We start from the raw sequence: 27,775 nt of genomic DNA, 5'->3' as shown, positions 1-27,775 counted from the left end.
TTCGTGTACGTCTTTTCCCTTCGTGCACGACCTAAATGAAATTGCTAATTCTGATTATGTTAATGCTTAAATAAAGTACACAAGGCTTCATAATTTTCTGTTATTGTGAAAAAATAAATCTCATAAGCAAGTAGAGCAGAAATAAAAGCGGCAATCCAAAACGTGAGACGGGAAACCGTCCGCGCAGCCCCCGCGGGCTCACATTATCTGCAGACACTCCCCTCCGCAGCATCAGAGCGGCTCCAAGCACACATAAGCGCGGCCACCACAGCGCTCACCCACGAGCGCAGGCGGCAGCAGGCAGGGAGGGAGCGAAGGCCAAGGCACTCACACACAGCAGTGCAATGGCCGCCGAGGCACTCCCGCGGGCCGCCGCGCCGGCGCGCCGGCCGTCCGTGGCCGCCGCTTCCGCCTCGCGCCTCCTCCTCGGCCACCGCCCCTTCCTCGCGCCGTCCGCGTCCCGCTTCGCCGCCGGGCGCGCCGCGGTGGCCGGCCCGGCCGCCAGCCTCCGCCCGCGCCCGCGCAGGCCGCGCCTCTCGGTCGTCGCCATGGCCGGCAATGGTGAGCGAGCCTCAGCTGGTCACTTTTGGCATTCCTGCCGAGTCCGTTCCTTCTTTAGAAGTGTTCCCGCTGTAGCGCCATTGCGCTAGGGAGCAAGCAAGCCTAGGCGTGGGTGCAGACGTGTTCTATGCAGAGCCCGTGTTTGATGAAATGACCAGGAGACTTCTGTCTAAAAAATGACCAAGAGAGTAGAGACGGTGCTTTATAAAATGACCAAGAGAGTATCTTCCATTTCCATGAGAGTTGGAGTGGATTGCAAGCCAGCATATATATGGTGATTTTAGGTGTGTTCTTTTGGATAGTCATTAGGTGCTTCACCATTTTCACAAAGGGAGATTAGAGCAGTGCCCGCAGTGATGCTTACGGTTGTTAGTGGGCTCGGCCAGATAAATAATTGAGGAAGTAACATGGATGAAATACTATAATGCTCAATACTTGGTGTAAAAGCAATGCTGTATTTCACAATTTCTTATTTGTTATTAGAGTTGGTCTGTAAAATGTAACGTTGGTTTCACTGGATGCTAGAAATCCTATGGGAACTAGTACAAAGAAATCCTTAGGAAAAATTCCTATAGAATGCAATCCTATGAATCAAACAGCCAACATGGGAAAAAATCCCAAGGATTATAATCCTCCAAATTTCCTATGAAAACTCGTTGAATCAAAGGAACCCTTAGTGGGATGTCTAGATAAGTGTTACCAAAGTACTTGCAGCTCCTTTAAAAACTGCAAATCTTAACGAGATTTACTTCCTTTTAAACAGAATAATGAGCAAAACATATGGCAATTATGTCTGGGTTTTTAACTGAATTAGGATATGTGTCATGTATTAAAGTTTATCACTCCCTCTGATCCATAATAAGTGTCGTGGTTTTTAGTTCAAATTTGATGTATAAATGTATGCCTGTTCTTATTATTAGCACTTAACACCATATCTTTCAAGAAAACCATGCGTAAATATATAACGAAGGAAAATGGAGCCTGCCTTATTTACTGCGGTGTGTAGGAGCATGCTTTTACTGTGCAACGAAATCATAGATTCTCCAAACTCTTTTGACGGGCCTATTGAGACACTGTACAAGCAAAAAAGAAAAACATGATATAACGTACGGAAGTTCCTCATGAAAGTTGAATCTATAGAGCTATTAACAATATATGAGAAATAGTGAACCTTTTCAAGGTATAGTTCTTTAGACCATGACCAATTTTTAAGATTATGGAAGCTTTTCTCCTAGCCTCTGCACCAACGAAGGATGCACACAGCCAAGAATCGACCAATTAACGTTCTGAAGTCTGCAAGCCACTTGAATTATTATTTTACACTTGCTTGCTAGTCCCTCGCCATTTCCCCTTGAAAACCAATCATTGTGTTCAGCTTATAATAACTTAAATGCTTGCTTCTTTTGATTCTATACCCAGATCGCCAAGTGCCTTTGGAGGATTACCGCAATATTGGTATTATGGCTCATATAGATGCTGGGAAAACAACAACTACAGAGCGCATTCTGTATTACACTGGAAGGAACTACAAAATTGGTGAGGTTCATGAGGGAACAGCCACAATGGATTGGATGGAGCAAGAACAGGAGAGAGGAATAACCATTACATCTGCAGCAACAACTGCCGTCTGGGACAAGCATAGAATTAACATTATTGACACTCCTGGGCACGTCGATTTCACTCTTGAGGTTGAACGTGCTCTCAGGGTGTTGGATGGTGCCATATGTCTCTTTGACAGTGTCGCTGGGGTAGAGCCACAATCTGAAACTGTGTGGCGCCAAGCAGATAAGTACGGAGTTCCAAGAATATGTTTTGTAAACAAAATGGATCGCCTTGGAGCTAACTTCTTTAGAACTAGGGACATGATAGTGGCAAATTTGGGTGCAAAACCTTTGGTGATACAGTTGCCGATTGGTTCAGAGGACAATTTCCAAGGAGTTGTTGATCTAATAAGAATGAAGGCTATTGTATGGACAGGGGAGGAACTCGGTGCACAATTTTCATACCAAGACATACCTGCTGATCTCGAAGAGTTGGCTCAAGACTATAGACTTCAGATGATCGAAACTATTGTTGAATTGGATGATGAAGCTATGGAGGGCTATCTAGAAGGAAAGGAACCGGATGAGGCGACTGTGAAGAGATTAATCAGAAAAGGAACAATAGGTGCCAGCTTTGTCCCCATTTTATGTGGTTCAGCCTTCAAAAACAAGGGTGTCCAGCCATTGCTTGATGCTGTTGTTGATTACTTGCCATCACCACTTGACCTGCCACCAATGAAGGGTACTGACCCAGATGACCCGGAATTGATTCTTGAAAGACGTCCAAGTGATGATGAACCATTTTCTGGGTTAGCTTTCAAGATCATGACTGATCCATATGTGGGGTCACTAACGTTTGTCCGCATATACTCAGGGAAGCTGATCGCTGGTTCATACGTTCTCAATTCAAACAAAGATAAGAAGGAAAGAATTGGAAGGCTTCTAGAGATGCATGCAAACAGTAAGGAGGATATAACAGTTGCGGTGACAGGTGACATAGTAGCTCTTGCTGGTCTGAAAGATACTATTACTGGTGAAACACTCTGTGACCCAGATAATCTTGTAGTGCTTGAGCGTATGGAATTTCCTGATCCTGTCATTAAGGTTGCTATTGAACCAAAGACCAAAGCTGATGCTGATAAAATGGCAAATGGACTGATAAAGCTTGCTCAGGAAGATCCATCCTTCCACTTCTCTAGAGACGAGGAAACCAACCAGACAGTTATTGAAGGAATGGGAGAATTACACCTTGACATCATTGTAGACAGATTAAAGAGAGAGTTCAAGGTTAGTATTCTGACTAGTTGTATTTATGCAGCACATACCCCACAATTTCTTCATGTTTATATTCAACTTGTATTAATTAGGTCATCAATCAATGCATCTATGTGCCGCGCTAGACCTATGATTCACGTTATTTCCTTTCTATGCTTACACTGTCCCATTTCACCAGCTTTGTGAAGCTACACAATAAGATTGTAAAATGTTCACTTGGCTAATTTGTGTGCCATGTAGTTTGGTAGCTATATTATGTCATCATTCCCACTCAAAATCTTACTGAAAACTTCAGAATTTCGTATCAAAAGTTTTTCGGTCACAACCGCCTTAACCTGAAAACAGTTGTGCATTCTCTCTCATGTTAACTTACACTCACACAAATTGTCTGAACAGGTTGAGGCAAATGTTGGAGCTCCTCAAGTCAACTACCGTGAAAGTATTTCCAAAATTGCAGAGATTCAGTATGTCCACAAAAAGCAGTCTGGTGGTTCAGGGCAGTTTGCAGATATTATTGTGCGGTTTGAACCTATGGAGGCTGGAAGTGGGTATGAATTCAAGAGTGAAATAAAGGGAGGGGCAGTGCCAAAAGAATACGTACCAGGCGTGATGAAGGGGATTGAAGAAAGCTTGCCCAACGGTGTCCTTGCTGGTTACCCAGTTGTGGATCTACGAGCAGTGCTGGTTGATGGTTCCTACCACGATGTTGATTCAAGTGTCCTTGCCTTCCAAATTGCAGCCAGGGGTGCCTTCCGTGAAGGATTGAGGAAAGCTGGCCCACGACTCCTGGAACCTATAATGAGGGTTGAAGTGATTACCCCTGAGGAGCATTTGGGTGATGTTATTGGTGACTTGAACTCTAGAAGAGGACAAGTTAACAGCTTCGGAGATAAGCCAGGTGGACTTAAGGTATTAAGCAGTACTCCTTTATGGCCTTCTATTACTACTAATACTACCTTGACTAACAATATAATAACATGAGTAAAATTGAACAAATTGCAGTATGATTATGCATTATATTTGACCTATCTGATGTACTAATTCTGAGTCTAGTGCACCAAATCTTCCTGCTGCACTTAACATCCATTGTCAGCTATAGCCGAGCATCTAACATTCAATAACCCTTTATTCTTTTTCTTTTTTGGTCGAGAGATAGCCATTTTATTCTCGGAGTTATTTCTCCAATTAGACTTGTAGTTTGCCAGGATCTGCTGTCTGAAATATTTCTGGAGAATTGAACTTGCTTTGCTGTTGACTGCAGGTGGTTGATGCTTTCGTGCCGCTGGCCGAGATGTTCCAGTATGTCAGCACTCTGAGGGGAATGTCCAAGGGGCGCGCGTCATACACAATGCAGCTTGCCAAGTTCGATGTTGTCCCACAGCATATCCAGAACCAGCTTTCTGCGGCAAAAGAGGAAGCTGCTGCTTAAATCTTCAGTATTCGTAGATAATATATATGAGGACGGCAGAGCAGGTGAGTATAGGACATCAAGGTGTATGTAGCTTTGTAGTGTCGAACCCAGCGGGTGATATTATTTGCCATTGTTTTTGGACCTGATAATGTCCATAATTTTGCAAGCTGTTATAATTTCATAATGACCTTGTCAAGTTCTCACAAACGGGAAAACAGTTCGTTATAAATTTTGCTTACATGCTTCAGTCCAGTATTTGCTGTTTTCACATCCGCTGCATAGAATTTGCTTGCACTTGCATATTGTCTCTCTGTGTGTCTTCACAACTCATTGTCATTGCTGATATGAAATGCAGTACAACACCAATCGTGTAAACATTAGTCTGGGACACGATGCCCTCTGGTCCGCCGAGGGCGTTGGGCTGATTTATGGCCCTAGTAGATAGCAAAAGTCAGAACAACAGAGAGATCAGTCAACACGTGCTGTTCTTATGAAGAAGTCTCCTAGCTCTGTCCACGTTTTGGTGTAGCTGTTATTGCACATCGCAAGGCATCGGTGGTGTTCGTACGGATCGATAATTCTTGATTCAATGGTTTATCGTTTGATGCCTGTATCTTGCCAGGCCTCTAACTTCATCCCTTTGTGCTTTTTGACTTCTTTTTAGGCCCTGAACCATAGAACAATAGTTTGTTCTACGGTATTTTCATTAATAGAAACTAGTAATAAGTTACAAGTGGAGGAACAAAAGGAAGAAAACTAAATCTAGCTAAACTAGTAAAAAGAAAGACAATCCAGCCTTGGAAGCAAGCATCATGCTTCTTCTGGATTCTGTGATTGAGCAAGTTTAGGTCCTCTTTAAAAGAGTGCTTCCAAGCTTGAAAGGTTGGATCGGCATTTCTGAATATCCTTCCGTTCCTTTGCATCCGTTGTCCATTGCTATAGGGGCTGGTAAATTTTCCAACGCAACAAAGTCCTCATAAAAAGACATTGCTCTTCTTCTACCTGGGATTAAGAAGTTCCAACAGTTGTAGGCAAAATCAGTCCTAGAGCAAATGTCGCAGAGTTTCTTCGGTGCCTTGAGCACAAAGAATGCAACTATAATTGTTCAAGAAGAAACCCTTCCTTTTGAGCAGGCCTTATGATGTAAAGAAAAAGATTTCGTGTCTGAGTCTGGTGGCACAGCTCCACATGAGCTGAAAAACTCTTTGGGCATGGTATGGAGGAGAATGTTCTGGCATTTCCACTACAGATCCATGTATCTTTCCTAGGAGTGTGGTTGTTAGGAGGCAAAAGGTGTTGAAGTTCAAACAACTGACCTCTTGGAAACTCGAAAAGAACAAGCATCATATGCTATGTCAGACGCAAGGGCCGGCGCAAAAGAAAGAGGGAATCTGAGTTCAGTGCAGGTAGTTCACAAAGTCTTGGGAGCTTTGCCCGCGCCCCATGCGAGAGCCCGAGACCCAGGACGAAACCTGCAGTGATCGAAGAGGCGGCACAGCAGACTGAAACTGCAAAACCGGCTGCCGCAACCAGGGCAAAGAGGTCTAAGGTGGTGGAGTTATTTCAGTGCGAGATCGACTTCTGCGACATGGCATTTGAGAGTAGGGCGGAGCTAAACCTGCATCAATCAAGATGCAGATGGCCCTTAATTCTTTTATCGAAAAAGACTTTCGCCCTGCTTTATAAATAAAGCAAACCGCTAGAGAACACACATACATAGACTAGTTCAAACACACACATCCAAGTTTCATAAGAGGAAGTACAAAAGGTTCTGCTAAGGACACAGCTCAACAACCCCAAACAAAAAGAAAAAAAAAGCGCCGGAGCACACAACAGCGCCTAGTCTGGCTCCGGAAGAGGCGGAAGGGGCGGCGGCGACAGTCGGCGATGATTGCCATCCACCCAAATCCTAGTGATAGCCCACAGGATATCACTAGGATTGCAAAACCACAGAAATTTAGATTTGACAGCACAGGAAAACAATTTGATTTGTAAAGGGATTTGGGTGGATGGCAATCCCCTTTTTAAAATAAAGTGCAAAACCTAGGAATTCATGGATCCAGATCCTCTAAAAATACTGTAAATTTCTTCGAACTGAGCCCTATGAAGAAGTGAACAAGAATCATATTCAACTGAAAACAAACTAAAAAAAATCATACAAAATTGCTATGGGTCGAGCCTCAGAATAAGACAGGAAAAGAAAAAAATAAAGCCCGAGATAATCACTGCACTAATTTAATCAACTCAAAATCCGTTTCTCAAAAAAAAAATCAACTCAAAATCCTCAATACACAGTTCCTCGAGTTTAATCCAAGACCTGAACTAATTAGCGACAACGATATCTAGAAACATACAGTAGAAACTATACATAGCCCATCTAGACGAAGACGACGATGTCGATGATCTACTGCGACTCGACAGGCGGCGGCGAGCTGTTGCTGCTGCTGGAGCCGTGGTCCTTGGCGGCGCCTCCGCCGAAGAAGGGGATGGGCTCGGCGAACATGGAGCTGACCGTGTTCTTGATGCACTCCCAGTGCTCGCTCGCCTGCGCCTCCGTGAACTTCCTGTACTGGTCCTTGGCCCGCTCCATGAGCGTCGCGCCCTCCCCCACCGTCCACTTGAAGCACGTCGACGACGACGCCGGCGCTTGCGCTTGCGCCTCCTTCTCCGGCACCGCTGCCGCCCCCTTGTTCTCCATCAGGCCCGAAAAACTGACGCCAAGCGAAGAAGACGATGTCGCCGGTTGTGGTTGCGTTGCTTTGGTGCTGGTGGGCATGGGGCTGCGGGGGCGTGGCTACTTATATCCAGGGGAGGTCGGGCTGTCTAGAGGAGGAAGCCGGGTCCGTGGCGGGCTTGGATTAGTAGGGAGAAGAAAGAAACAAAGAGAGATAGTACGTACGGAATAATAATCTATACTACTATTAAAAGAGTCTATATCTATACTTCTATATCTACTAGTAAACTTGCACGTACAACGCACGTAAAACTTTAATCAAATAAGAATCACACCAGCATAAAATAATGAGAAAGTCTATTTTTAGTCCTTCAATTAATTGAGAAGTGTAGGTTTCATACCTCAACTTAAAAACAGGACAACTTGCAACTTGAACTTTTCAAACCAAAGAAGTTTTGTCCCTCGACTCAGCTGAAGCTGACTCGGCATGGTTTCGACCGGGTCATGTCCATGTAGCAATGTTTTCCTTTTCATTTGAATCCATCTTTAGTGTGGACATTTTGTCGGACATTTGAAATGCAATGTGTACACGAAGCACTTGACGTCGTTGTCCCAGAAGCCACACGCCACCGCCGTCAGTAGCCCTATCAGCTACCACACCAAAACTTTGTGACTCATAATCAAAATACAAACATAATTCTCATCCAGAATGAACTTTGTTCAAAAGATAATTTAAAATAAATATGTATTGTGACCGGGGAATCCAATTTGGATGGAGAACAAAATGGTTGCACAGAAATGGCTTCAAATAGAGCTAGAAATGTACAGCCCATGGAGTGGTTTTGTGTATAGATACAGACTAAGCAGCCAAATGAGAAATGTGCTTGGTCACTTAAAAACCTTCACAACATACCAGATTCGGATACATAATGCATGTGCTCACATCTTCAAATGTTGTAAATAATCATTAATAGTCAAGTGGCAAACAAGATTTACACTCATTTGCAGAATAAAGAACGTTCAGACAATCAGCAGCCTTTCACACCATACAAAAAGGATTTAGCCACGATGATCTCTGCTACTTCAGCCGACAAATCAGAGCAAGAAGCCTCACAACCATTGTAAATTTTGGCAAACTTTCAGTCAAAAAAGAACTAACTCTAAAATATTATACTCATTTGGTCTTATAAACGGGGAACGTCCCCTGATCCTAACGGAGATGCAGCTGCATGATGATTCTCTAACTCTGACATGTTAAAACCATGGGAAAGTAATAAAATCTACATAATCTACATAATATGTTACAATTGATGTTATACTGAGCATACATGGAAGTCGGCATAGGATGAGTAAATAGTTGCTTCCGATTTGGATTCAAAGCACATCTTAGTTAAGCAGAACACGTATACAAAAATTGTAGTACATTACACCCAGTATTAGGTCAAGATATAAGAAGGCAAGACGCTTCATTGAAGAGCAAGAAAAGGCACCATAATAAACATGTGATCAGCAAAGGGACAACTAATACAGAGAGAAATAATTAAATGTCATCCCATCAGATGACTATAAAATGCTTAATTCTGTTCCTGCAAGAGTACAAGTCACATGCTAGTGCACAGAAGTTATAGACCATCAACAGTTCTATTGTTATTATACATTGAACATTTGTAGTGTCATATTCCTGCAGGTAAGTCGATATGGATTTTCATAAGTTTAGCCTCTTCTTTTGGTCATACACCAGGTTGCTGAGTTTGGCCCTCCGAGACAACATCGACAAGGAGCTTATAATTGTTGAGGTTACTGATTCTTAGCAATCTGATGCAATGTAACTTTTTTCGAGAATAACACAACTATGCCTATCAACCAATCAAAATTATATATCGTAGCATATCAATCACAATGCATGATGAAAAATTGTATGTCCTGATACACCGATTCTTTTAAATGCACTTCCAAAATATACGTACTCCCTCCGGTCCAAATTAATCGACGCAACTCTTGTACAACTTTAGTACAAAGTTGAACTAAAGCTGCGTCAATTAATTTGGATCGGAGGGAGTAGTAAAATTCGTGTTGCATATAGCACATTCCGCTATATATGGCTCATTTCTGCATGCCCCCCTATTGTTTTTACTAAAAGAAGGCAAAGGGACAGTCGAATAGAAATACATATCTCGAAACTATCTTCTCATAGATGGCAATATGTTCATGAAGAATAACACAATTAAATTTTTGTTTATAGCGACAGATTAGTTGTTTTATGCGTAACAGTTTTGAACTTTAGCTAAGACTCATTTCTTTTCATATATGGATAAAAAATGCAACAAATTTTGACTTCTCATGTTACTTCATATTGAAATGATAGCGGACACTCAAAATAGCCATTTCAGTAGAACTTCAAGGAAGCCTAGAAATGGAGACAGAACAGAAACCTGAAATACATGGTCACTTGAAAATCCTTGGAAAAGATTTGGCCTTCTTACAAAAGAGAATTTTCCTAACAGAATTCCAAAAGCCATATGTTCCTTTGATACTTGAATTGTTGCCTGTGTTACCTGCACACAGGAGCAGTTTAGATACTGATACAACACAAATATATAGCATGAGATGGAAACAATTCTCTTATTTGCTGCTGACCAACATTGATAAGTATTTCTGTATCTACTTGTCCAGTAACACCTGGCACCTTACCAAAGCACAGTTAAATATCAAATATGCTCGGGGAACACATTTCAATATTATTGGCTAAAACAATAGCATCAGAGTTTGAAAAAAAAACACAAAATGACATTGGTGTAGAAGTTTAGTTTGAGAAGAAATATTGCAAGTGCAGCACAGGTAGAAGCTGATTGTCTAGTTCAAAAATATAGGAGCTTGGAAGTACAGAAGATAGGAAGTACAGAACATAGTGGGAGATTAATGATCGCTCACAGGAGAGAAATTCAGTGTCCTCGTTGAGCCACTTGCCGTTGATAGAAATTTAGTTCAGATTATCCTATTTCACATCCATAGAATATGTGTAGGGAAAATAATAATAATCAGACATGTACTCTACAGAATACTGTAGTACTCAATATGAATCCTAATCCATGCCAAAAGGAAAAAAAATTAGAAAAGGCTCTGCAATATTGAAATAAATTCAGAAAAGGACATATTGCCTTAGAGTAAAGTAAGCAGAGACGACAGAACAAGATGCATGATAATGTCCAACCTAAATAAAAAACCTAAAGTTCTCATTTAACGATCCACAGTAAAAAATAAAATAAGAAACTGAAAATTCTACTCTTCCATATGTAACTGTCAATTACCATAATGAAAAGAATATCCTCTCGCCTTCACCATAAGCCATAAATCAAATTGTTTATTTAGATACAGTAAAAATCATAACTAAAACAGAGCCAACTTTGAGAAATAAGGACCCCATAGCATGTCCGATTTGGTCCAACTGAACATGAATCATGGCTGCAAGCATTAATCGACTGTATCTCGTAACTATGACAAACATTTAGTGGGATTGGTGAAGAATTGCCTATGTATTTACTCAGTGAAGGGAGACGTAGTCTCATATGGGTAGCACAAAAGTCACAATAGTGCTGACGTTCTCCACCATGGCTTCGTTCTGTTCCTCACACGTACATCGCTAGCAGCATGGACAGTGTTCGCCGCAGCACTATTATGGCTGGCATTAGAGAATACTTACAGAACAAACAGTAAAACAAATAAATGAGCCACGAGTGTACATGCATCTTCTCTTGAATGCAGATTAGCGTCCGCCCACGCGCAGAAGCTGGTGTTGCTGCTGCAGATTGGCATCCGCCTGCAGATTAGCGAGACCGGCGACAAGCGCGCCGGCGAGGGCACAATGGCGACGGCGACCCGTGGTGGGGGGGTGGGGGCGACGGCGCCGAGGAGTGTGCCAGGTCCAGCGAGAGGACGAGGAGCCCCGCTGAGAACATGTTGGCGAGGGCGTCGGGAAGGCGGCGAGGAGGCCGGGAGAGAGGGCGCCCGTGAGAAGTGGTGGGCAGTTCGGAGAGGGAAGTGCGAAGGGCGTGACGGCTCCGGCGGCGAAGGGCGAGGCGGCCCATGGCGACCTGCGGCGAAGGGCGTGACGGGCGGCGAACAGCGGCAGCGAACGGCTGCTGGAGGAACAGCGGGGCGTCGAACGGCGCACGGGAGGAACCGCCCGTGTTGTGCCGTTCGTTGGGAGAAGGGGGCAGTAGGTCGTGCCTCGTGCGTTGTTGTCAGAGTTTTTTTTTGAACGACGGGGCAGGGTTAGCGATCGATGGTTTAGTGGCTTGATGCGTGGTTTGTATCGTTAAACACCAAAGGGTTAAACATTGGAGGATTAAGAGCCATTAGATCTTGTTAATGAATGGGTCTGATTGTTTGGTTCTCCGCCTTCTCTTTCTTTTATAGTGGTAGTAGATAGTAGATACTACTATTAAAAGAGCAAATGTAAATTCCCTTAAAACCACACAACAAACTGTACACGGAATAACCACGACCCTCCGATTAGAACAATTTACACATATCCTACTACTCATATTGCGTCAACGGTTTATCACTTAAATCAACATCTTAGATTAAATGTTCTGCTAATCAGACGCCATCGTCTGCCAATCCTCGTAGCGCTCCGCGTCCTCGATCCCGCGGCCTCGCCCGTGATTTCCGGAAAGATTCCACCCGAATCACGCCTTATCAGGAAGAATGGGTCAGTTCAAAAAGAAAAAAAAAACGGATCGTAGCAAGCGCCGCCGCTCCTCCCGATCGCCCCGAGCCGACCCCGCCTCCGGTCGCCGCCCACGCACCTGCAAGCCGCCGCCGACGTCCTCTGCCGGTCAGCCGCACCCAGCATCCTCCTCCTCCCTTCTCTCTTCCTCTCCTCACTAATCTCTCTCTCTCCGTTCCCGCACTGCAGGGCTCCGCCGGACCGTCCCACGCGACTGCCGGCCTCCTCCCGGCCAGACCGACGATGGCGACGACCGGATCTGACCGGTCGCCTCCGTTTCCGCCTCGCCTAGCCGCACCACTCATCCGCCCCACCTCTCCCAGCCAGCCCCGCCGCCCCCTCCCTGCCGAGCCCCCTGGTGGTGGACGGTGACATCTCACCTGGACTGGATTGGAGAGTTGCATCCAATCAGGCCTCCCTCCTCTCCACTAAGTGCATCTGATTCTGAACACAGAGTTCTTCACGGTATGTGTTCTACCATTTTTCTCTTTAGGCGGAAGTGTATGCTGCTATGTTGGTTCAACCTTTGGTAGCGTTCTGATGAAAGTGATGTTTATTTCATTCAGATGCTGATTAGTTTGCTTGTGGATGTGCTATTTTTACGCAGGTAATTTTCAAGTCTCTGACGCAAGCCATTTGTGTGAGCGCTAATTAACTTATATGGTAAAACTCTATGGGATGCTCCGACAATAAAACTATTTTAGAAGACACGGCAATATTTTACTATATGAAGTGAAAATGTACAAGTTGTAGATGGACAACTATGGCAGCTCTTCTATACAGTTATTTACTGTCCAGCGAGGCCCTCAGAGGATATCTAAAGAAGTGAGAATGTACACCTTGTTTTTCTAGGCGAACATGACTTGGATGAGTCAATAGCATAGTAGCCATAGTTATCTAAAAAGGGCAGTGTCCCAGGCAACAAGGTAAATTGTTCTGCTGTCCAATGCATTGAAGCTATAATGCATATATGCTTAGTAAATTGTTTAGATTTGTCTGAGACTAAAATAATGACCAACTTAGTGAATTGTTAAACCTGAAAGTTTGTGTTTTCCATTTAACACAGTGAATTGTTTGCACAATTCAGTTCCGTGTTGATTGAATGGACGTGACGTGATGTTTTCTCCAGGGAACGGACTGAAGTGGATTGACATGGTTTCTGTCCATCATGCAGTTATGTGCTATTCTTCCTTGCTGCAGTGTTGCGCATCTTTGCTGCTGTGGCTGACTCCATGAATATGAAAGCTATATTTACTCCTAAGCTATGAGTGTCCTCTAACTTCCTTGCATGAGAGGTATTTGCTCTCAGTCCCGGCCATCCTTATTACGAGGGATGCAGCAAGGTTCAATGGATCATGACGTTTGGACTAGATTTGAATCTATATCTACCAAATCTGTGCGTACATTTTTATGCTATAAATTTCTTTTTCTTTCAGTATCCTATTGAAGTTCTATCAGCCGACAGGTGCATTGAAGCGAGCCTGACACCCTGAAAGAACTATACAATGATATTTGGCTATTGCTTTCAGTATTAGAGAAGCATAGAAACTGAACTGCAGGGCTTACTGTATTTTCATGTGGCATTCCTCTATGCCATCATGCCATACTGTTTATTTTGAGCAACCTTTCTATGGTATTTTGTTGGACAGTTTTTAGTGTAATCTCAGGCACCTCAATATATGGTAAACAACTGCATGCTTGGGTATATGTTCTATTCTCAATGTTGTATTCCTTTTATTTGCTCTGTTACTGTAGCAATCAAAAAGAATCGGGCACAAGCTCCAGTTAGTCCTGTACAAAAATTGGTGTAGAAGTGTGGTCTATGGATTCCTTATTTTGTCGATTCAGACTTGGGATTGTAGGGAAAAGTGTGGACTATGGATAAATACCAGAACTGGATTGACCATGTCACATCTTCACCAAGAGTCATGGCACTGGCATATTCAAGCTTTGTTGTTTCCTTCGTTTCCAAGCAACAGTACTCTTAAAGGCAATATATGCAGGTTTATCATTCATGTGAGAGATATGAAGGATGAAACAAAAGTAAAAGGTGTTTATGCTAACGGAGCATCATAATTAGGTAGGAGTGTCTGTTGGTTTTATAAACCCAGTATCATCCTACTCCTTGTAGTTTCTGTATTGCCTGCAAATAATACAATTTTCAAATGATATTTTGTTATGGTCATATATAAATATTTAAATATTTAAAAGTTCCAGAGGTTCCTTGAGACGAGATGATGGCTCTGATGTGCTATATGTTTACATAGGAGTTTTTTTTCTCACAGTCGTGCGTTGCACATGCATTCTTACTAGTTGGATAAGAACACACAAACTACTGTGTCCGGATCATCATCATAGAAGAAAACAGGTAATCATGGATTCTTAGCTTTGGACTGGATCACAAGTAAAAACGGACTCTTTTCTTCTCCGATGAGATGATGATTTCCCAAGTGCAAACGGGAACGAGAATCTCCCTGTTCCTTCCTTGTTTTAATCCCCTTCGTTAATACTCCCTGTTCCTTTCTTTTCCTTGTTTTAATCCCCTTGTTAATACTTTGTTTCTAAATATAAGTCTTTTTAGTTTCTAACAATGTGCTAGATGGCCCTTCATTCTTTTTCCCCGTCAGTTCAGTGATGTATGTTATAAGACTTTTTAGAGATATTTCATTGTTATAAGTCTCATACATTGTTATTAGTCTTTTTAGAGATTCCAATATGAACTACATACGAATGTATATAAACATATTTTAGAGTGTAGATTCACTCATTTTGTTTCGTATGTAGTCTATATTAAAATTTCTGAAAAGACTTACAACAATGTGCCAGATGGCCCTTCATTCTTTTTCTCCGTCAGTTCAATTATGTATGTAATCACCTTGATAAAGCCTATCGATGCGATGATGCGGAAATCTCCCTTAGTTGAGTGATGTATCTAATCTATTCTTCTTAGTTGAGTGATGTATCTAAACTAATCTATGCTACTTAGTTGAAGCTCAACTTGGTTCGGTTCGTTTGCTGGAAGTAGTGTTTTGGGCCACAGTAGTTACGAAGGCATCGGGCGCCATCTAGCAATATAGACAACCCCCTCCCGACCCCCTTAGCGCCGCCACACCAGGGAGGCGCTAGGGGGATCAGATCCCAGCGCTGCCAGCCCCCCACCCCACAAAGGAGGATCCTGCCGCCACTGCCGCTGGTGTTGGCCGTGGTGGCAGCGGCGCCCGATGCCAAGGCGCCGAAGCAGGAGGCGGTGGCGGTGGCAACCACTCGAGGCGGTTGGGCACCTCAGGCTAGGGGTTTCCCACTGAGGCCAGGGCGGCTCCCTGGTTGTGTGGCGACAACTGATGACCCCATGGCTGAAGGTGCTGGCGATGGGGGGCATGGAGGCGGTCGCGGATCTGGATCCCACCCAGATCCGTCGTCAATTCTTCAAGTGGATAGTCGACGACACGATGAGGGCTCTGGTGAGGGGATGGAGGATCTCCACCGGAGAATCGGCGGCGGCATATGTCTTCATAGCGAAGCTCCGCGCGGTTCCACCCAGCCACATGATCAGGACGACGTGACTTTTGGTGAAAACCGTGCCTGATTGCGGTCTTGGCAGACGATGGCGGTGTCTCTGACGTCGTTTCCTTCTTGGGGCATCGTTGTTGCAGGTTGCGTCAACTCGATTGGGATGTTCCGGGGGAACCCCGGATTTGGGTCTACCGGATTGGGCGATGACAACGCCTTGGTATCGTTCTCCCTCGTGGGTGCATCGTTTTGGAGCAAGTGTTGGCTGGAGGGGACAAGAGGAGGGGTGGTGTTACATCTACCGCAAGGCCGCCGACAGATCCCGACATCATGGCATTGCAGAGTTTCAGTGACGGACGCGTGTGGATGGATACACGCAGGATGGTGGCATTGTCTGGTGTCGTGGTGGCGTCGACGGCAGGCCTGGCAAGGTTGGTGCATCAGTACCTGCTCTGAGATGGATCGGTGGAAGACAACGGCGGCAGCTTCCGAGAGTCCGCCGAACCGGAGTGTGACCTAGTCCCGGCATTGTGGTTTGGCTGAGGCATCCGGCTTTAGATGTTAGGCTTTGGTGCGGTGTCTATTTGGTATTCGGCTTGGACAATAGGCACCCCTTCATCAAGGGGATAGGAGTAGCGACAGGTGTTGCCAACATGGTGGCTTCAGGCTTACTGATGTATTATTTTGTAAGGTCTTTGCAAATAATTAATAAAATGACTGCATGCATCGCTCAGATGGAGAGGCCAAGGGTATATTCTAAAAAAACTTGTCTGGAGGATCATGATGCAAGTTGTTAGGATTTGGTTTTGTGGCAGGTGAAGCAGCATTGTTGGGACGACCTTGCAACCCGCTATAAGTGATTATATATCGTTGAACATCCTGAGGTGATGCGCTTTCGTTGGATTCTTGTTGCTGCTTTGCGGGACGAAACTCCTGCGAGGCACCGTATTCGATTTTTTTTCAGGTCTAGAAAAACATAGCATTGGAGTGACATACGTCCTCTTTAACACCATGTGATAACACTAGGATTGTTAGAGAACCTCAGAAAAAACAATTCATTTGTAAAGATATTTGGATGGATGAGAATTCTTTTAAATAAAGTGCAAAACTTATGATCTCACAAGGATCCAGATCCTATAAAAAATCCAGTAATTTTCTCTGCATCGAGCCCTATAAGAAGGGAACACTAATCATATTCAAGAAGTAGAAAAATAACATCATACCACGAAATTCCTATGGATCGAGCATCAAAACAACAATCACATTGAGAAAGAGTCACCTGTGGCTGGCCTTATCTAGGGACTGCCCTTCGACACCTTAAGGCACCTGCCTTTATGTCATAGGCACAAAGGCAGGTGCCTTTACGGCACTAAGCCGCATCCCTTATCTGGAGTAGCCATAACAAGTGACAAAGAGTCACTTCCATTCTTGACAAAGGAACGTAGCTCGGGATATTTCTTGGATAAGATCTCCTCACACCAATTATCATGCCAAAACAGTATTAAAATCCTTCTCATAGGAGGCCACTTTCTTAAATAGGGGAGCAACTTGAGAATATCTTTCCACCAGAACGATCATTTTAATTGACCTTGAGGGGTGATATTTTTCCCAATGCAAATATTCTTTATTAAAAAAATATAGGTGCTTGATAAGTAGGGCCTTGTTATAGCCACATCCAGTATTCCAGGCCCACTTTGATTTTTAGGCCTACATACCTTGTCCGAGGCTATCAAAGCAATCCCTTGATCTTCCATCTCAGATTTCCTCCATAGGCAGTGTTTTGAGTACCTCTGAGGTAGTAATTTGATGGACCACAACAGCAGCAGGCAATGCAAGAGAGCACATGAAGTTTTTTTTTCTCCAATATGCACGAGTGTACATATTATATATTAAAGAAGAAAGGCAAAAGAATGCCTCCACCAAGGGTTACACAAGTTCGTTACACTTTACTCCTCTCTACTCGCCCACCTATGTAAACTATGAAAGAAGGGGTCTACATTCCCTTTAAACTTCCCAGCTACCGATCAAGTCATGCCTTCGGTCCACACTCTACCTAGAAGCACCTCCATCGAAGGGGATGCTCCGTCGAACACAATAGAATTTCGATGTTTCCACAGCTCCCAAAATGTAAGAATAAAGATGGTATGCAGATCCTTGCTTCGTAGGTTGTTGGGCCCTTGCTTATCCCAAAGCCATGAGTGAAGGGAGTCTTGTGCCGTCGGCGTCCACTCCGGCTTTCCTAGAGCGTCACATACCACTGCCCATGTTGATCTAGCAAACACGCACGTTAGCAGCACATGATTAATCGTTTCCTCCTCCTGGTCACATAGGGGGCATGCATCCTAATCCTAATGCAATAACCCTCTCCTCGCAAGTCTATCCGAGGTCCAGCACCGGTTCCGTAGAGTAAGCCAAGTGAAGAACTTGCAAGTGGATGGTGCCCTGGATGTCCAAGTCAGCTCCGCCAATGGCTCCACAGTATGGCCCCAAAACTATGCCGCGTATGCCGACCTTACCGAGTATTTTCCATTTGTCTCCCAGGCCCAAGAGATCTTATCCAGCACATCCACCTCAAGCTCCCACGTGCTTACTCTTAGCCATAACGAGAGGAATTCCGTCAGACTTGAGGAGCAGAAGTCTACCATCACAAGGAAGGTGAAGCACCTGATGGGTTCGAAATCTTCAATTCCAGGCTTGGAGGTTCCCATAGGCAGTGGCGATTCTACTCAACAGGCTTCAATAGGCTCTAGCCTACCCTCAAAATTTGCCACACACAAAAACACCACCAATGATCAGCACACTAGTAGTTAGGTGCAGCGCATAAAATGGCATCCAACATCAAAAAATTACTATCCTTGAAGTTGAGCCTGCCTTGGAATTACGTCCTATATTCGCCACTGCCCATAGGAACATCCAAGATATGAATCCTTGCAACATATGTGAAAGGAAAAGATCCTTGCTGACATCCCAAAACAGTGGCCAATCTGATCATTTTTTTCCACATTGCAAATAGTCTGAAGCAGGTAGCAAGTAGCAAGGGGCAAATAATTGTTTATCAGAAATTCCGTTGATAAGCTTAAGCTTGTACTCCCTCCGTACACAAAGTTGACACTTATATTGGGACGTAATGAGTATTCACTTTATCTCAAAATAAGTGTCTTAACTTTAATAAGTGTCTCAGCAAGTGGCTGTATAAGTTATTAGTTGAGACTGAGGCCACGTGGGCACAGATTCTCCGTAGTAAGTATCTGCAGTCCAAGACTTCGTCCCAGGCGACAGTAAGACCGACTGACTCGCCATTTTAAAAGGGGCTTATGAGAGTCAAAGCTGCCTTCTTTAATAGAACAAAGTTTATAGTCGGTAGTGGCAACACCACTCGCTTCTGGGAAAATACTTGGCTTGGTGAAACGCCGTTGGCGCTTAGTATCCGTCCCTGTATCGTATTGTTCAACGACGTGATGCTCTTGTTGCAACGATTATGCAGTCCATTCCCCTTAATATTCAGTTTAGGAGGGCGCTTGTTGGCGACCGGTGGGAAGCATGTCTTTATTTGGTGAGTAGATTGATGGAGGTTCAGCTATCTCATCAGCCCGATCAGTTGTGTTGGATGCTTACTAGGCATGGAGAGTTCACGGTTAAGTCGATGTATATCGATGTCATTAACTCTAGTGCTATTCCTAGTTCCAAAGATGTTTGGAAAGTCAAAGTTTCTTTGAAAATTAAAGTGTTTATGTGGTTTGTACATAAACAAGTCATTTTAACAAAGGATAATTTGGTTAAGCGCAACTGGACAGGATCTACTAGGTGTAGTTTTTGTGATCGGGACGAAACTATCAAGCACCTCTTTTTTGACTGCCCGTTGGCGAGAGTTTTGTGGCACACGGTGCATATTGCTTTTAACATTACTCCTCCGAATTCGGTCAGTACGTTACTTGAAACGTGGCTTGTTGGGATAGAGTCCGAAATAGCTAGACACATTCGCGTAGGAGTATGTGATGAAGCTATGTACCTAGGATAGGGGCATGGACCTGTCCTAAGTACCCTACCCAAAGACATCCCTAGAAGAAGTCACCTTTCAATCGACTTGGAGGTATCCCACTCGACAGATTCAAGACAGTCGACCACGAAGCAATCACTCGACCAAATTCCAACCACTCGACTGCCAGGAGATCTAAAGTCACCCTGCACGCAAACGGTCGGTCATTAAGTAGATTTTATGGTCATCATAGCACTTTATTAGGGGCGTTACCAGTAACCCCCAATCTTAATGTACTTTAAACCTTGCATTACTGAGGGCTGGAGGGGCCTGGCGAACTCTATATAAGCCACCCCCCTCCTCATTATCAAGGGTTGGCACCCCTGTTATTCATACACACATAATTCAGTCGACCACCTCCGGGCACCGAGACGTAGGGCTGTTACTTCCTCCGAGAAGGGCCTGAACTCGTAATCCTCGTGTGCTTACAACTCCTCCATAGTTAAGATCTAGCCTCTCCATACATACCCCCCTACATCACTGTCAGAGTTAGAACCACGACAGTTGGCGCCCACCGTGGGGCTAGGAGTCTTAGCGCCTAGTTTGAGAAGTTGCGATTTTTTCCGATCTCCTTGATCATGGTTTCGGGCGGAGCTTTGGTGGAGGGCCGCGAGATCCGTCTCGGCGCGCTCACGTTCATCGCTGACGACTCTGCTTGGCTTCAGGAGGCTCCACTCGACGTCGACGCGCTCCCCGTCCGCGGGGCGACGCACTTTCACGCATGCGTCCGTGGTGTCCTCCTGCGGCAGCCGTCGACCCAGTATCGGTCGGCTCCTGTGGCATCCCCCTGTTTCTCGCAAGCGCTCCGGTCGGTCGAGGCTTCAGAGGTGGGTGAGGCATGCGGTGGCCCGCCAGTCGGCCACCCCACAAGTCGCGGCAATCGAGCCCGACGAATCCCTCTACGGCCTCTTCGACCTGTCGACTGGCTCCGCAGAGACCGCATCCGAATGCGACAGCAGTGACCCAGCTGCAGAGGTTCTGGTGATTGATGGGCCACACAGTCCTCCCGGTTTCCCCCGCGCTGACGGAGGCGCGGATGGGGGCGACCCATTGCGTCCTCATGAGGAGTATCTCCCCGAGCCTCTCACGTCGTTGCAGCGGGAGGAGCTTCGCCGCCGGAACATGGATGCACTCCACACTCCTATCATTGGAGAAACCCCCGAGGCCCGAGCCTTGGAGGACGCGCGCTTGGCTAACTTGGCCGAGCGCACTCGACTAGAGAATCTCCAGCGAATACTCGACGAGCGAGCGCGTCAACAGGCTCCAGAATCCAGTCGACGTCAACTCTTTCCGCCCCCGCAGGTATATCGTACTCCGATTCAGAATTTGGCAGCTGCGGCCCGTATAGCAGAGTCGATTCAGCCCTCCCAGTCAGAGGCTGGCAGAGGCTTGTTGCAAATCAGAGCGTTGCTCCGGGCAGCAGGAGACCAGAATTCTGCTGTTTCTCAGTCGCGGAACAGGATCCACAGTCGATCCGTTGCAGCGGATACAGTCCAGTCGGCTCACAGCCCAAGATCGCCTCCGAGGCGTGAGGGACGTGGAGACCGGCGTGATCAGTACAGAAGGAATGAGCAGTATGATCACCGATTCGATCGTGATGATCGACGTCGAGTGCCAACCCCTCCCCCGAGGAGTGGATCATATGTGCCTTGACAGCAGGTTGACAGACGCCCTCATAGTGTTGGGCGGAGAATTCCAGTCGACCCCAGGGAACCAGGCTTTGATGCGAGATCCATTCTCGTTCAAGGTTTGGTCGACAGGAATAGAGCTCACCGAGAAGGCCACGACAGAGATGCGCCTACCAATAGCAGAGTACATGTTTTAGGGCCGGAGTGTTTCAGTCGAGCCATCAGAGCCGCTGTAATTCCTCCCAACTTCAGGTTGGCGACTGGAGTTAGTAAGTTCACCGGTGAGTCCAAGCCCGATACTTGGCTCGAAGATTACCGAGTGGCTGTCCAGATTGGCGGTGGGAACGATGAGGTAGCCATGAAGCACCTGCCTCTCATGTTAGAAGGCTCGGCCAGAGCGTGGCTGAATCAGTTAGCACCCAGCAGCATTTACACTTGGGAGGATCTCTCCCGAGTGTTTGTCACCACATTTGAAGGAACATGCAAGCGACCTGCAGGCCTTACAGAATTGCGGTCTTGCGTGCAGAAACCGAATGAAACTCTGAGGGATTACATCCAGAGGTGGATCACATTGCATCACACAGTTGAAAATGTACCAGATCATCAAGCAGTTTGTGCCTTTAAAGAAGGCGTTAAGTACAGAGAATTGAATCTGAAGTTCGGTCGAACCGGAGAGATGTCTCTGAATTGGATGATGGAGATTGCCACCAAATACGCTAATGGTGAAGATGAGGATCGACTCTGGAGTGGCAAGCATAAAGCAGTCGCCCAGGAAACCGGAGGAAATTCCAGTCGGAAACAGAAGCGGAAAGCCGAGCCAGCCGCTCCTGGGGAGGCCCTGGCCGTAACCCAGGGAAAATTTAAGAGAAAACCCAAAGGACCTTGGAACCCCAAGAAAGTTAAAGACCAAGATGGAAATGATGTTTTGGATCTACCGTGACACATCCACACTAAGAAAGATGAAGAGGGTAAACTCATTTACCCAAAGCATACCACTCGACAGTGTCGGCTTCTGATCCAGCAGTTTCAGGGCAAGCAGTCCAAAGATAAGGAAAAGGAGTCGGACAAAGTTGAGGACAAGGAAGATAGTGACGATGGGTACCCCCAGGTCAATTCCACCCTGATGATTTTTGCTGATGTTGAGAGCAAAAGTCGACTGAAGGTTATTAACCGTGAGGTAAATATGGTTGCTCCGGCAACACCCAATTATCTGAAGTGATCCCAGACTGCCATCACATTCGACCAGTCTGATCACCCTACGCACATTGCCACCCCTGGGAGGCAAGCTCTGGTGGTCGACCCAGTTGTCGAAGGCACTCGACTGACCAAAGTCCTGATGGATGGAGGCAGCGGTTTGAACATACTGTATGCAGAAACATTGAAAGGGATGGGCATTCCGATGTCCAGACTCAACACCAGTAACATGAGTTTCCATGGAGTCATTCCTGGGAAGAAAGCCGAGTCACTCGGCCAAATTGCTCTTGATGTGGTTTTCGGTGATTCCAAGAATTACCGCAAGGAAAAGTTGACATTCGAAGTTGTGGATTTCCAAAGTGCTTATCACGCTATTTTGGGCAGGCCAGCTTATGCACGCTTCATGGCTCGACCATGTTATGTGTATCTCAAATTGAAGATGCCTGGTCCCAAAGGTGTGATCACTGTTACAGGCAATCGGAAGAAAGCAGAAGAGTGTTTTCAAAAAGGCTCAAAGATTGCTGACGCTCAAATGGCGGTGGTCGAGCTGCAAGAGTACCAGAAGACTGCAGATCCGAGTGAGTTGCTACGAGCTAAGAAGCCTGCTTCAGAATTAGCTTTTCAGTCGTCCGGTGAAACGAAGGCAGTTCACATTCACCCGACCGATCCAAACGCTGCTCTGACTCACATCTCAACGACGGTCGACTCCAAATAGGAAAAAGCGCTCATCCAATTCCTCCGTGAGAACTGGGACATCTTCGCATGGAAGCATGCTGACATGCCTGGAGTTCCCAGGGGGCTGGCTGAGCACCGTCTACGAGTCGACCCAAAATTTAAACCTGTGAAAGAACATCTTCGACGGTCCGCCGTCCAGAAGAGGAAGGCCATTGGCGAGGAGGTGGCTCGTCTCTTAGCAGCGGAGTTCATCCGAGAAATTTACCACTCCGAGTGGCTCGCCAATGTTGTCATGGTCCCCAAGAAGGACAAGTCACTTCGCATGTGCATTGATTTCAAGCATATCAATCGGGCCTGCCTGAAAGATCATTTTCCTCTCCCCCGCATCGACCAGATAGTCGACTCGACTGCGGGATGTGAGCGTTTGTCTTTCCTAGACGCCTATTCCGGGTACCATCAGATCCGTCTGTACGGGCCCGACGAGATCAAAACAGCTTTCATCACTCCATTCGGGTGCTTCTGTTATGTCACCATGCCGTTCGGCCTCAAGAATGCTGGAGCCACATTCATGAGGATGATTCAGAAGTGTTTGCTCACTCAAATCAGTCGGAATGTGGAGGCATACATGGATGATATTGTGGTCAAGTCACGGAAGGGTTCCGACCTGCTGACTGACCTTGCTGAAACCTTTGCCAACCTCAGGAGGTATGATATCAAGCTCAATCCGTCAAAGTGCACGTTCGGAGTTCCAGGTGGGAAGTTACTCGGTTTTCTCGTTTACGGAGCTCTGTTCTTTCTGGTTTACGGAGCGGAAGCAGTCCTGCCGAGTGATCTACTTCACAATGCACCCCGAGTCGAGCTTTATACCAAAGATGAAGCAGAACAAGCCCGGCAAGACGCAGTCGACCTCCTGGAAGAAGAAAGAGAAATGGCTATGATCCGATCGACCATTTATCAGCAAGACTTGCGTCGATTTCATGCCAGAAATGTGAAGAGTCGAGCCTTCCAAGAAGGAGATTTGGTCCTCCGAGTGGATCAACAGAAACCACACAAGCTCACTCCTACTTGGGAAGGTCCCTTCATCGTCACCAGAGTCCTCCACAATGGAGCGTATCACCTTTACAATGTCGATCGCCAGATCGATGAGCCACGAGCTTGGAATGCAGAACTGCTCCGCCCCTTTCACACTTGAATTCTCACTCGGATGAGATGTAATAAGAAAAACTTCTGTAGTCTATTTATCAAAGACAAGAGTGTTACAAATTTTCATATAATTGTTGTTGCTTTTGTTTGCGTGTGAAATCCCCTAGTGGGTGGCTTAGCTGCGAATCCGTTTCGCCTAAGTTTGTAAAAAAAATCCTACCGAGTGGTGAGCCAGACTCCCACTTGGAGGCTTAGCTGCAGCTCAGTGCTCGCCTAAGTGTTTAAAAATCCTACCGAGTGGCGAGCCAGACTCCCACTCGGAAGCTTAGCTGCAGCCCAGTGCTCGCCTAAGTGTTTAAAAATCCTACCGAGCGGTGAGCCAGACTCCCACTCGGAGGCTTAGCTGCAGCCCAGTGCTCGCCTAAGTGTTTAAAAATCCTACCGAGTGGAGAGCAAACCTCCCACTCGGAGGCTTAGCTGCAGCCCAGTGCTCGCCTAAGTGTTTAAAAATCCTACCGAGTGGAGAGCAAACCTCCCACTCGGAGGCTTAGCTGCAGCCCAGTGCTCGCCTAAGTGTTTAAAAATCCTACCGAGTGGTGAGCCAGACTCCCACTCGGAGGCTTAGCTGCAGCCCAGTGCTCGCCTAAGTGTTTAAAAATCATACCGAGTGGTGAGCCAGACTCCCACTCGGAGGCTTAGCTGCAGCCCAGTGCTCGCCTAAGTGTTTAAAAATCCTACCGAGTGGTGAGCCAGATTCCCACTCGGAGGCTTAGCTGCAGCCCAGTGCTCGCCTAAGTGTTTAAAAATCCTATCGAGTGGAGAGAAAACCTCCCACTTGGAGGCTTAGCTGCAGCCCAGTGCTCGCCTAAGTATTTAAAAATCCTACCGAGTGGTGAGCAGACCTCCCACTCGGGGGGCTTAGCTGCAGTCCAGTACTCGCCTAAGTTTGAAAAAATCCTACCGAGTGGAGAGCAGACCTCCCACTCGGGGGCTTAGCTGCAGTCCAGTACTCGCCTAAGTTTGAAAAAATCCTACCGAGTGGAGAGCAGACCTCCCACTCGGGGGCTTAGCTGCAGTCCATTGCTCGCCTAAGTATTTAAAAATCCTACCGAGTGGTGAGCAGACCTCCCACTCGGGGGGCTTAGCTGCAGTCCAGTACTTGCCTAAGTTTGAAAAAATCCTACCGAGTGGAGAGCAGACCTCCCACTCGGGGGCTTAGCTGCAGTCCAGTACTCGCCTAAGTTTTTAAAATCCTGCCGAGTGGAGAGCAGACCTTCCACTCGGAGGCTTAGCTGCAGCCCAGTGCTCGCCTAAGTACGGAACACATCCCAATCCGCAAGGACGACGAGGTGCAAATCGACTGATACCTTCTTCTTCAGAGTTGCACCACAAATACAAAGTTATTTCGAGTGAAGAACAAGTTCCACTCGACAGATAATTCATGAAGATATTCAACGATAAATCAAGTTCAGATAAGATCCAAAGGTTCTAGACCGCAGATCAAAGTACTCGAGCCTCCAGCTCGACAGAGTTTAACGGTTACAAAATCCACTCGGCATTCCGAGGCAAATTTAAAGTGAAGCATAAAAGTTTTTATTCCTCATGCGGAGGACTGGAAGGGGCGACGAACTCGTCCAAGTCGATCCCGTCTGCAATGCGAGTGGCAGCAGCAATGAAAGTCTCCATGAAGTCTTGAAAGTTGTGCTTCCTGGTATTGCCAACTTGGATGGCGGCCAACTTTTCTTCTCGCGCCTCCTTGCAGTGGACGCGGACCAGAGACAGAGCGACGTCAGCGCCACATCTAGCAGAAGATTTCTTCCATTCCGCCACTCGACCTAGGACTTCATTCAGTCGAGTCATCAGGGACTCGAGGTCATTCTGAAGCGTCGTCCTAGGCCAGAGCGACGTGTCGATCCGTGACATTGCAACCTTCAACCGAGCAAGATAGTCAACAACGCCGGCAACACGAGATTCCAGTCGGAGCACGTTCATAGCAGCCTCGTCCTTCACTGGAGAATTGATGGGGTCCAAGTCTGTCTCCACTCGACTGGTCTCCTCTTCGAAGTTTTGGCAAAATTCTGTAAACACAATTCAAGGATAAGTCAGTGGCTCTACGCAGATTTGGTAACTGCAAGTCAGTCGGGCCGGAATAATTACCCTCGAGCATGACGAACAGCTTCTTGGCGAGTCCACCGAGATAAGCCTCCAGATTGTTCCTCTTCCCTGCCAGTTCACTTGCCTTGTCAGTCAGAGGTATATTGCCATTCTTCAGACGGCTGACCTCTCGATTAGCTGCGTCGAGAGCAGTTTTCAGCCTGGAGTTTTCCTTTTCAAGAGTACCGAATGAAGCCAGTTTTTCTTCAGCAAGCTTCGTTTTGTTCAGGGCCTCCTTCTGCGCTTCGGCAAGGTCTTGATCCTTCTTCTTCAGAGCCTCCTCCATTTTGTCTGCGAAACAGCAAGTGAGATCAACATCGAGGACGGCCAGAAAGAAAGGACAGTCGACAAAAGCTCACCAGCCGTACCTTTTGCTTCGTCCCTCGCCTTCTGCAAGTTCTCCTGAGCAAGCTTCAAGTCAAGGTTTAGCTGGATCTGTTTGTTCTCCAACTCAGTGTAGCGAGCCACAAGTTCGTAGGATTTCTGCAAAAAAACAGTCGACAGACATCCAAGATAAGTTGCTTCCGAGTAACCAAGAGACAATGATGGCGTTTCTAAGACTACAGCCGGATCAAAAACATTCGACAGTAGTCTCGGGGACTACACCCAGTGGGTGCACTCAGCATGCCCCCACTGGTTCGACCAAAAAAAAATCAAGGCCTGACCAGACCGAGTGAAGAAGTTCAGCTAAAGCAACACAATATAAAGACTACAGTCGACTGCCAGCAGTCCACCGTAGTCTCGGGGACTACACCCAGTGGGTGCACTTAGCGTGCCCCCACTCGTTAAAAAGATTAATAGACACACCCAGTGGGCGTACAGATATAAAGATCTTCGGAAAAGAGATTCTTCAGATAGCATATCCTAACAGAACAAGCGGTGAATCGACTGACCTGGACGTTGCTCTGAAGAGCTGAGCTCGCGTCATAAGCTGCTTGGCTGGCTTCCCGAACCACCTTCACTTGCTCCATCATGATCCCCGCCTGGCGTATAGCCTCTTTAGCGGCACCCACTTGGTCCTCAGGGATGTGGTGTGTGGCAAAAAGCGAAGGCGGATTTGCAGTCGACGTCGAAGGCCGGACACTCGTCAGAGGTTCAGCGAAGGTCACAGAAACCCGAGTGGCATCACCACCCTCCCGGACTGCGGCCTCAGGCGCCGGAGTAGTTTGTGGGGTCTTGCCAGCCGGCGCCCTCCTGTTCCTTCGCGCCCTCAGTGGCACTTCGTCGTCATTATCAGGAAGGTC

The 27,775-nt window shown here is 46.3% G+C and overlaps 2 protein-coding genes and 1 long non-coding RNA gene across 5 annotated transcripts; 2 read left to right on the top strand and 1 right to left on the bottom strand.

The window, feature by feature from the left end:
• Nucleotides 1-200: 200 nt before the first annotated feature.
• SCO1 (Translation elongation factor EFG/EF2 protein) lies at nt 201-5,035 on the top strand. Its single transcript, XM_048702572.2, has 4 exons — nt 201-561; nt 1,981-3,389; nt 3,774-4,286; nt 4,639-5,035. Exons 1-4 carry the CDS (start codon nt 345-347, stop codon nt 4,804-4,806), a joined length of 2,307 nt encoding a protein of 768 aa, XP_048558529.1. The 5' UTR covers nt 201-344; the 3' UTR covers nt 4,807-5,035.
• Nucleotides 5,036-5,189: 154 nt separating this feature from the next.
• Nucleotides 5,190-7,628, bottom strand: LOC125539202 (uncharacterized). Its single transcript, XM_048702573.2, has one exon. It carries the CDS (start codon nt 7,562-7,564, stop codon nt 7,193-7,195), a length of 372 nt encoding a protein of 123 aa, XP_048558530.1. The 5' UTR covers nt 7,565-7,628; the 3' UTR covers nt 5,190-7,192.
• A 4,444-nt stretch (nt 7,629-12,072) lies between these two features.
• On the top strand, nt 12,073-14,102 carry LOC125539200 (uncharacterized). Of its 3 annotated transcripts, XR_007296727.2 has the most exons (4): nt 12,073-12,299; nt 12,381-12,656; nt 12,799-13,486; nt 13,628-14,102. It is a non-coding gene; the product is annotated as an uncharacterized LOC125539200 (long non-coding RNA). The 3 variants fall into 3 exon arrangements; XR_007296726.2 differs by having other exon boundaries at nt 12,076-12,299; nt 12,758-14,102; XR_007296725.2 differs by having other exon boundaries at nt 12,079-12,299; nt 12,799-14,102.
• The last annotated feature ends 13,673 nt before the right edge of the window (nt 14,103-27,775 follow it).

The sequence above is a fragment of the Triticum urartu genome, chromosome 2A, assembly GCF_056163025.1.
Source record: "Triticum urartu cultivar PI428250 chromosome 2A, HENAU_Tu73, whole genome shotgun sequence".
NCBI lineage: Eukaryota > Viridiplantae > Streptophyta > Magnoliopsida > Poales > Poaceae > Triticum > Triticum urartu.
The sequence above is the reverse complement of the archived record's forward strand: the minus strand, read 5'-3'. Positions and strand labels throughout refer to the sequence as shown.

Coding starts and splice junctions, on each gene's coding strand:
- SCO1 (XM_048702572.2), top strand. CDS start 345: ATGGCCGCCGAGGCACTCCCGCGGGCCGCCGCGCCGGCGCGCCGGCCG. Junction 3,390..3,773: donor GATTAAAGAGAGAGTTCAAG/GTTAGTATTCTG, acceptor TTGTCTGAACAG/GTTGAGGCAAATGTTGGAGC. Junction 4,287..4,638: donor ATAAGCCAGGTGGACTTAAG/GTATTAAGCAGT, acceptor TGTTGACTGCAG/GTGGTTGATGCTTTCGTGCC.
- LOC125539202 (XM_048702573.2), bottom strand. CDS start 7,564: ATGCCCACCAGCACCAAAGCAACGCAACCACAACCGGCGACATCGTCT.